Raw genomic sequence first — 9,579 nt, forward strand, 5'->3', positions numbered from 1 at the left:
CTCTCTCCCTCCCCCTCTCTCTCTCTCCCCTCTTTCCCTCTCTTTCTCTCCCCTTTCCTCTCTCTCTGTCTTTCTCTCTCCCCTCTTTCCCTCTCCCTCTCTTTCTCCCTCTCCCCCCTTTCTTTATCTCCCCCTCTCTCCCCTCTTTCGCTCTTTCTCTTCCCCTTTCCCCTCTCTCTCCCTCCGCCCTTCCTCGCGTGTTTTGAAGCCATTCAAAATCCATCAGCCTCTTAACACGAGAGGCGAGGGTTAATGCAGTTCCTCTTTTTCTCCTGTTCCTTCCCACTTTTTGGCTCAACACCTGTTGTCTTGGTCCCACTTGAGAGGTTAAGTCTGATGAATCATAAGATGCAGATAAACTTCATGAAAAAGTGTCTTAACTGCTCTACAAAAGAGTGCAAAATACATCAGACTGTGTAAATCAATCTTTTCAGTTTAAGTGGCGAAACACCGCAAAAGAAAAATTTGACTGGTAATTATTATTCATTTCATTTCAGTTGTGCTGTCTGGGCAAGCTGAACCAAGAAGTGGCTCTGCAATGCAATGACTAATATAGTGAAAATATACAGGAGGTTTGACATGTCAATATTCTGGATACCGCCCAACTCTAGTATTCTGTCCATTCCATATATCCTCAAACACATCATGGGTAGAGACGCAGAAGGGGCCGTTTCAAACTGCTTTTTGAAATCCTCGGACTCAAAGAGAGAACTAAGAGTTTCCTTTATTGGCACATACTCTGCAAAGCATTCCTTACCTGAGTTATGTGTGCCTAAATATAGAGACTCAACATAATTGAAGCTCCTTTTGAACACCGACCTGCATACATACAAACCATGTTAAAATCTTGTGAATAAATGTTGACTAAGACAGCGCTTGTAGGGCTAAAAATACCAAAACCGCCACAGATTTTAAGGGGCTGTGTTCTTCCTTTTGTCTATATCTGAGTGGGGGGGATTAACATGAACGTCTGTCTGACAGACTGCCACGTCAACAAACAACGCAAAGGGTACGCCTTTCGTTGGAACTTGACTCCGGGGGTGCTTGACCGTGCGTCAGGCATTTGTCAGTCGGGAGTGAGACTGTGTTTGGCAGAAAGAATCGTGCCGTGATCACGAGAAATGCTTCCCATTGAAATAAGTACATTTGTTTAAAAAACGTGCTGACGTCACGAAAAAAAAAAAGCGTGTTTGTGCACGAATCAATAGATTAAATTACCATATCCCGATCTGCCGTGGGACTGGGATGCACCGTGGCATGTGTGTTTGATAGCCAATGGAAAACAGACCTATTCTTGAACCCTCGCCAGTGTCCATGGCATGTGATCATGAGGCACAAAGGGTCGTTATGTGGTCTCCATGTCTCAAAGTTTGTTGTGAAAACATTCTAACAAATGAAATGAACTGGAAAACACTGGCGAGGCGTTTATGTAATCGTCTCCTCAGAGCTGAGTGTGTCAGTGTTGGGTGTAAATAACTGTTAGGGTGATACTTTCTGTCTTTGCAGAAAGAGTGCCATGATTTCTAACAGATAAAAAAAAAGACATGTAAAAACTAGAATCAACCAATGAATCAATCATTTTTATTATTGTGTCATGGATTTAGAATAAAATATGGCCAGCCGAGACACCATTATTTACAACAAAGGACCATACCAGAGTAGCAACACAATAACATGTACTGTACTAACCCTGGTGTTGTCTTCCCGTCAACCATGAACTTGCCCTTCCAGGTCAAAATTTAATTTTTTATGTGTTTTTTTCGATGTTTTTGATGTTTTTTTGTGATTTATTTGTCACTTTTTCCAAGCTTTTGGGCTTTTTAAAAAAAACCTGAGCTGGTTTAGTAATAGGTTTTACACTTATTCTTGGAATTTATGGTCAACAAACCTCATTTGTATCAAATTACATGTAAGTTTTTAGTAAACAAGGCAAAAATTATGAATTATTTTGACAAATAGTTAAGATCAGAGGATGTTGAGTGGATCACAGATGGGTAGATGTCAAAGTTTAGTCTGGATACTGTTTTGAAACCATAAAAAAAGAAAGAAAAAAAATCCAACTTCTATAAGATTAATTAAACACCCAAAAATTCAATGAAAGAAATCATTCATTTTACCTGAAGAATGTTGTTTGGAATCATCCATGTTATTTTGGGGCAATTTGGTTGAAATAAATCTATATTTCTAATATAAAACACTTTGAAACGAGTCAGTTTAACCCAAGGACAACACAAGGGTTAAACCAATAACCCTTCTTGACAACTTATACCCTTTATACTTAAAGAACCACACTCTATTTGTAGTCATCACAAAACAATTCTGGATTTTGAACAGGCATATCCTTCAAGATGGACGTTCTTAACTTATGGTAATACAGACAATAGCCCACAAAAGAGAAGGGAATTCATTTTCAACTCCTCCTAGTTCTCATAACAGTTTTATCTTCTTGGATGTACCATTGTCTTGATCTGTCAGCCTGCCCCTGCTCGGTCTGTCTTTTCTCTGGAAGCACACAGCAGGTCACAAACACCTCCCTCTCTGTGTGTGTAGCGTGCGTAATAGGCTCCACCACTGGCTCCGATAAACATGTTGACGCCACAAAGATACCTGGCCGGCCTATAGGCTATCGTCCCCCTCAGGCGCGCTCCAGGAGAACGGCATGTGCAGATAGGCGACGGCTGCTGCTGTTGCGGGCTGTGTACATATATACAGAGCATCTGTGCCTTTAACTACGTGTTCAGTGCGCCTCGATCCCAGCCCGCAGTCAACTTCCCACAACTCCGACGCGCTCGGCGAGTAGACTAGAGACACCTTAACCAGAGAGGCACTGGCTCACCTTCACAGCTAGACCCATGGAATAATAACTATGGAATACCACTGGATACTGCTGGCTGTGTTTTTGCAGATAACCTTCCATCCAGGTAAGGCTGGCCATATTTGAGCTTGATGCGCCACTTTACGCACGCATGCAGGCAACTTGTTGCAGTTTGGACAACGCAGGGTCGAGCATCTCTGATTGACTTCAGGTGTTTACAGCTCCTTTAATTACATAAGGTAAAAAGGGATATGCATTATCGTGAATTAAATTGCTCCACGTGCTCAGGGTCGCCTTCACGATGCATTTCTCCACACTTTTCTTTGTTCTGGGAAGCGGTGGAATGAGATATGAAGGCTGCTGATAAGACAAACGCAAAGTCCCTGAAACCTGATGAGGAAAGTAGATACTTTGGCTGATGATGTGGATGCCAGCGCGCTACTTTAATAATTCATGTTTTACTCCGAGAACAGAGCGCCATTAATAACAAAAAAAGTAATCAACCGCTGGAGGTAAAGTAAACAGCTGATGGTATTCAAAGCGCAATGAAAACAGACGTGTACTCGATGAACGCGACACGTTTATGCGGGTTTCCTCCTCTCACATAACCGTCATTATGGAAATATAATGGCAACTACTGATTCCTGGTAGCATGCAAACTGCCAGCTGGTTTATCCTGAACTAGTTTGCATTCTGCTTTAATTTCTCATTTGTTGGATAAATATTGTCACGTTTTACAGAGCGCTTTAGACCATTTTGCTTTATTGCTTTTGAAAACACATTGCAGCCATTATGGCCTGGCATTATCTCCAGCGTCTACGCACAGGTCAAGGTCCGGAAACACATAATTGTATTTTTTCTGCCTTTTTAATATAGTCACGCTCTGTTGTTTGTATTCGTGGGTTTAATTAAAGTGTCGACTCAAGTCAAAATTAGTTTTTTTATATTGTCAGAAAACAGAGTTTGGGGTTTCAGTTATATCGAAAATTTATGCAAAGCTGTATTGGAAAGTTGCACACACGCACACGCACGCACGCACGCACGCGCACACACACAAAGCCATCGTTGCTGAAACAAGCATTGAACCACAGAGTGTTGCTGTCTAACTTTGCGATCCTTTTCCAACCATCAGTGTTGGGGGGGTCGACTCAATTTACTGCCCCCATTTCCATTTGATTTGAAAGTTTACGATGCGCTCGTGGGGGGCTGTTGATGTCCACGCCATGTCTCCAGGGCATTTGAATCTTCACGCAGTGTGCGCAAGCTTGCTGGTCATGTGATGCACTAAGTCACCCCGTGAGGTTGGCCTAAGCCAGAAAACACAGGCGAGGAAAACCTAGTTCTCGTTTCCTGTTTCTTGCTACAATGCAAATAGGATTCTAATAATTCATTAATTAATACCTCACAAGGAGAACTTGTAGATCCTCTTTTTTTTTATCTCACCCCTGCCCTGTTGACAACAAAACCTTTACCGTAAATTCCCCAGTTGACAGTCAAATATTTACGCACAGATGCTCTGCAAACAGAAGCAATTACAACTAACAGTGTTGCGTTGCGGTTTGCTGACCTGTTCCCAAATCACGATGAGTTATGTAAGCACTTCTGTTGTCACGCCACCACACCCTTTTTTACGTTTTATGGTAGATCTTTAAAGCCATCGAAGTAGGCCTAAAGACTGTGGGAATTGGAGTGGAGCCTAATTGAGTTCCCATGTGAGATGAATGGATGTATTGCATTGATGGATGGATGGATGGATGGATGGAGCATCTTTGTCAGCAGCACCTTGTTTCCCAGTCCTGATGCAGTCTCCCAGTCCTGCAGTTTGTCACAGGTGGCTTCAATGGAAAAAATCCCCACAATGGTGGTGTTTTCTCAGGGAACATCATTCATTACTCATTCGCTTCCCCCACCTGTTTTCAGTTGGTGCAGCAGATTAAATCTCTGTCTTTGAAAAGCACCCCACAGTTGCTCATGTCCTCATGCTACACACACTTCTTCTTATCTTTCACCATGACTGGTAAAAACAGCACAGGGAGAGAGAAATGGGTATGCGGCACAAGTCACTTTTTGAGATCATAAAACCATAACCACAGTGAATGTGGACTTCTTATATAACATTGTTTGAGTTCCTCTGCCTTATGATTATCTGCTCAGATGTCAAAACCCTCATGGTTCAGTCCCTGCATTATGATGAAAGTCAAATATTCCAAAATACACAGTCACATATTCTACATGGTTGAAATTAGACCTATGAGAATATCAGAATCAGAATGTTGGTGTTTCTGAAATGATCAAACATAATCATGGCTTTGTTACTGCTGCTTTCACAATTATTACTAATGTGGACCCACCTTAAACACAATGGATCCCAACCCTGAGTTATGATGCCCCCCAGGAGGTCCCAAGATAAATCTGAGGAGTCACAACAAGATTAGTCAAGCTTTATTTATTTGTTGCTCTTTTTAATTGTGAAATACTGCATAGTTTCAACTGTTTTATGTCAACTCAACTATGGTTGAACTGCTCACAGCGTGTGTCCACACTGAGGCTCTAACCCCAGTGCCTAAGGGGCCAAATGATCTGATTGGCTCCACTGCTGCTTTAACAACTTTTGTTTACACACTATACAGGTGTTGGTAAGTGTTAACCTGTGTATTGCCAAAATCTCCCACTCAGGTTGGAAATGAAAGCGGCTGTGGCTCAGGTGAAAGAGCGGTCACCTGCCAATGGGAAGGTTGGGAGTTCAATCCCTGGCCCTACAGTCTCATGTCAAAGTGTCCTTGGGCAAGACACTGAATCCTGAGCTGCCCCATCAATCAAATGTTAATGTGTGTGAGCGTTAACCGATGTTAGCAGACTGCAGCCACAGTGTGTGTGAAGGGTGAATGGTTCCTGTAGTCGTTGAGACTAAAAAAGCGCTGTATTTAAAAAAAGTCTTCTGAAGTGTGGAGGAGGGGCCGTTGGATGAGGGATTATATGGTTAAGCTGTTCTAATGCACATAAATCTCATGGGTCTGTAGGTGTTGACACAACAGTGGTGAGAAAATGACTTCCCTTCTGTTGCAGGGGATGGGGGGCTGGAGGTGATGCGCGATCACTGAAGGCTTGCGTCACATGGACGAGAATTCCTCATGGGGGCAACAGAAACTACGCACCATAGCTTTAAAGAATGTTTAACATTATTATACATTGTCAACCAACCAATCAACCAACCGGTTGTCGACCTAGAAATGAACACTGAAAAAATAAAGACCAAGAAAATAATCCCAGTATTCAGTATCAGTCATTTGCCAAGCATCTTTTTCTGCATTATATCTATTTTAAAAAGTTCTCACATGGGCGCATAACACACACACCAATACGATAGATACTGATATATCTGTGATAAGCCAACATCGTCCAACAAAATCGTCCGACCAATGTATTTTCAAATTATAAAATCTTAAAATGACCGTATCTCTCTACCTGAGTGAACATAGGGAAAAGTAATGTGGCCATGATGATGTGTGATGTTTACCTCCAGAGTGTGGTCAAATGGGATTGCTTTGTAACATATCAATAACACAAATTGGCATGATTTTTGTATGTTTGATATGTATCCCTTTGTAGGCAACACCAAGCCCACTATCACCCCCGTCGGCCCCCACCTTGTCGTCCAACTCAATGCACCCTTCGAGCTGCGTTGCCAGGGCGAGAAGGAGATGCTGTGGCAGCGGGAGGACCGGCCGAAGGTGCGGGGAGAGAAAAAGAGCCCTGGGATGTCCTCAGTGCGCGTCCCCAGGGCGCAGCCCAACCACATGGGCCGCTACATCTGCCTGGAGGAGAGCTCCAAGGAGCAGATCTCCATCTACGTCTATGTGAAAGGTAGCCAAATGGAACCAGAAATGTCTTAATGTCTTTACCAGGGCTGGGACAATATACTTTTGTCCCAAATTTCTTCACAATACATCGGTGCCAATTCAATGTGTATTGCGATTCGATAGAGTGTTGCGATCTTTTCCCCTTCTTCTTCAAAAGTTCAATAACATCCTCATGAGACATTTCTAAAAACTAATTGTTTTCTAAAATTAATCACATGTCAGTCAGTCAGTCTGACATTTATTTCATCTGTAAACAAGTACATAAAATGGATTTTTCTGCATTTTCTGCTTTCAATCTGTTTTGCTGGTTTGAGAATTACATGGTGTTTTTGTGTAAGAGGGAGGAGAAAGAGAAAATCTAGAGGAAGGAAGCAGTGTGTGTGGGTGTGCTCGCAGAGTAAGGTGTTTGTTACTTTGCCCCGGACAGGTACAGTAGATACAGTATGTGTTTATCGAGTGCATGACTGAGTTTTACTGTATTTTCTTCTCGATGTGACTCCACATCCCCTTGGCACACTGCCATCACCGCCGGCCTATATCATGTGCTGATCATTCACTCCACAATCCACACATCTACCGCTGGAGCCCCCAGCAGTTCTTAGATGAGAGGCTCAGATGTAGCTTTTTTTAAAGATTTGGATTAGATTAACATGGACGACTACAGCGGAGTCATTGCTTTAGCATAGCAGGTCTTTGTGCCTGTTAATTCCGCAATGTTTTTTAAAAAAAATAAACCAGTTGAATGATAAGATTGTAAAATTGTAATCCCATGGGATTTCTGTTCCAGTTAATTTGGCGACACCTGTGGTTACCATGGTAACACCAAGTGCCATTTAACATCATTCTGTATTGGAGAAGATTTAAAACTATTGAGATTAAGACCATAAAGTCATTATGAAAATGTTTACTGAGGTAATAAATCAAGTGAGAAGTGGGTCAATTTCTAATAGACTTCTACAGAAACAGATCTCCTTTTGCAACCGCATGTGTCGCCGCCTGCATGAATTCAGATAGAATGCAGGTTTAAGGAGTCTCCCCCTGCAGGAATTCAGATAGAAAGTAGGTTTAAGGAGTCTCCCCCTGCAGGAATTCAGATAGAAAGTAGGTTTAAGGAGTCTCCCCCTGCAGGAATTCAGATAGAAAGTAGGTTTAAAGAGTCTCCCCCTGCAGGAATTCAGATAGAAAGTAGGTTTAAGGAGTCTCCCCCTGCAGGAATTCAGATAGAAAGTAGGTTTAAAGAGTCTCCCCCTGCAGGAATTCAGATAGAATGCAGGTTTAAGGAGTCTCCCCCTGCAGGAATTCAGATAGAATGCAGGTTTAAGGAGTCTCCCCCTGCAGGAATTCAGATAGAATGCAGGTTTAAGGTACTTCCGCATTTGCAGCACTGGGCCAAACCGGATGCTTTGTCCACCAATATTAACAGTCTAGGGTTAGCGTTCACACTGCACTTTGTCAGGCACACCCAACATTGTAACCAAATGGCACGCAGTCAACAACGGTTGCTCGTGGACAGAATATCCGAACGAAACTGGCCAACACTTCCAGGTCTCAGAAATAATAGAGCCCCGCCATACTGATGCTGTCTTGGGTTTTCAGCTTGATGTTTTTCTCAATCAAACATTTTAGAAGAAGCCAAATAATATAAGCAGCTGACAAAAATGTGAGCTTTTGCGTGTTTTTGTGTGTCCACAAGCAACTGTGTTATGCGATCCTCCAACCATATTTCAATGAAAGCGTGCACTTCCTCATTTGACCACGTGTGTACCCAGGACATTTTCTACTAACTGACGTAATGTTGATTCCCAGTTGGCGATCAAAGTTTCCACTCACCTTTAACCCACAATGCACAGTTTTTTGGTTCACTTCCTATATTTGGGTCAAATCGCTCTCCAAAACTCTACTACACTTGGAAGCAAACCAAGACTTATTTATGAAAAAGAGACTGATTCTAAAAAGTCAAATTCCCCAAAAATAAGTAAAATTAACAAAAATGATGGTGGGAAAATGGATGTTAGCCCTGTTACTGTATATTATGTCTGTCACAAACTGAAAGCTTCTACTACTCCTTGTGCAGCCCCACTTACACCTCTAACGCCTCCATTTTTTGGCAGATCCAGACAATCCCTTCAGAAAATCAATGGTGTTCAACATTCTCACTCGAGTGGGAGACAATGCTTCCATCTCCTGCCTGGCAACCGATCCAAGTCTGGACAACCTGCGCCTGGAAACGTGTTCCGGTAGCGATCTGGCCCCTGGTCTCCATTTTACTGCAAGCCTGGAGCAAGGCATCCTCATCCACAACACACAAAAGGCCTACGAAGGTTGCTATGTGTGCACAGGGAGACTCAGGGAAGAGCACGTCCGATCACATGACTACTACCTAACAGTAAGACCAGGTAAAGTGGTGTAAATGCACGCATGCAGAAATGTGCATTGTTGCGTCAAAAAGCGCAGGTTTAAAAATTCAGTCCTATTTGTTTTTGGTTTTCTTTCAGTCCCCGTTGCTCCTCCTGTGATTGAGATAGCAACCAAAAGAGTGATTCTCACCCGGGATGAGAGTCTCGCGCTCACCTGCAACACGTCTAATGTCAACGGAGAAATCGCGCTAAAATGGGTCACCCCGCCTGGCTCGGTGAGACCCTTCTGCCTTTTCTTTGTTCTGTACTGTGCCGTTGGTGGAAGATTCTAGAAGACACTGCAAATTGAGTGTCGATGGTTGCCTTATTCTCACTCCCTTCTCGTAAAACACAAACGTTTGGTCAGGGGCCTTTGTCGTTGTTAATGACGGTAAAAGTCTCCTTTACCGTCATACAACACGTGCTTGGTCGGGACTACTGGCGTCCCTTTTGACGCTGTTAGGTTTAGGAAAAGGTCGAGGGAAGCACACCGGGGACTGGCAGGGGA

At 43.0% G+C, this 9,579-nt stretch overlaps 1 protein-coding gene across 2 annotated transcripts in view; it reads left to right on the forward strand.

The window, feature by feature from the left end:
* Positions 1–2,518: 2,518 nt before the first annotated feature.
* The window catches only part of kita (KIT proto-oncogene, receptor tyrosine kinase a), a 29,051-nt gene continuing 21,990 nt past the window's right edge, over positions 2,519–9,579 (forward strand). The window contains exons 1-4 of one of the 2 annotated variants that reach the window (XM_032525962.1): positions 2,519–2,921; positions 6,425–6,679; positions 8,787–9,071; positions 9,171–9,307. In XM_032525962.1, coding sequence (XP_032381853.1) covers positions 2,867–2,921; positions 6,425–6,679; positions 8,787–9,071; positions 9,171–9,307 — 732 coding nt within the window. In that variant the 5' untranslated portion in view covers positions 2,519–2,866. The remainder of the gene's footprint in view (positions 2,922–6,424; positions 6,680–8,786; positions 9,072–9,170; positions 9,308–9,579) is intronic. The other variant, XM_032525964.1, reaches the window with a different exon arrangement.

Source organism: Etheostoma spectabile, chromosome 9 (assembly GCF_008692095.1).
Source record: "Etheostoma spectabile isolate EspeVRDwgs_2016 chromosome 9, UIUC_Espe_1.0, whole genome shotgun sequence".
Lineage (NCBI taxonomy): Eukaryota > Metazoa > Chordata > Actinopteri > Perciformes > Percidae > Etheostoma > Etheostoma spectabile.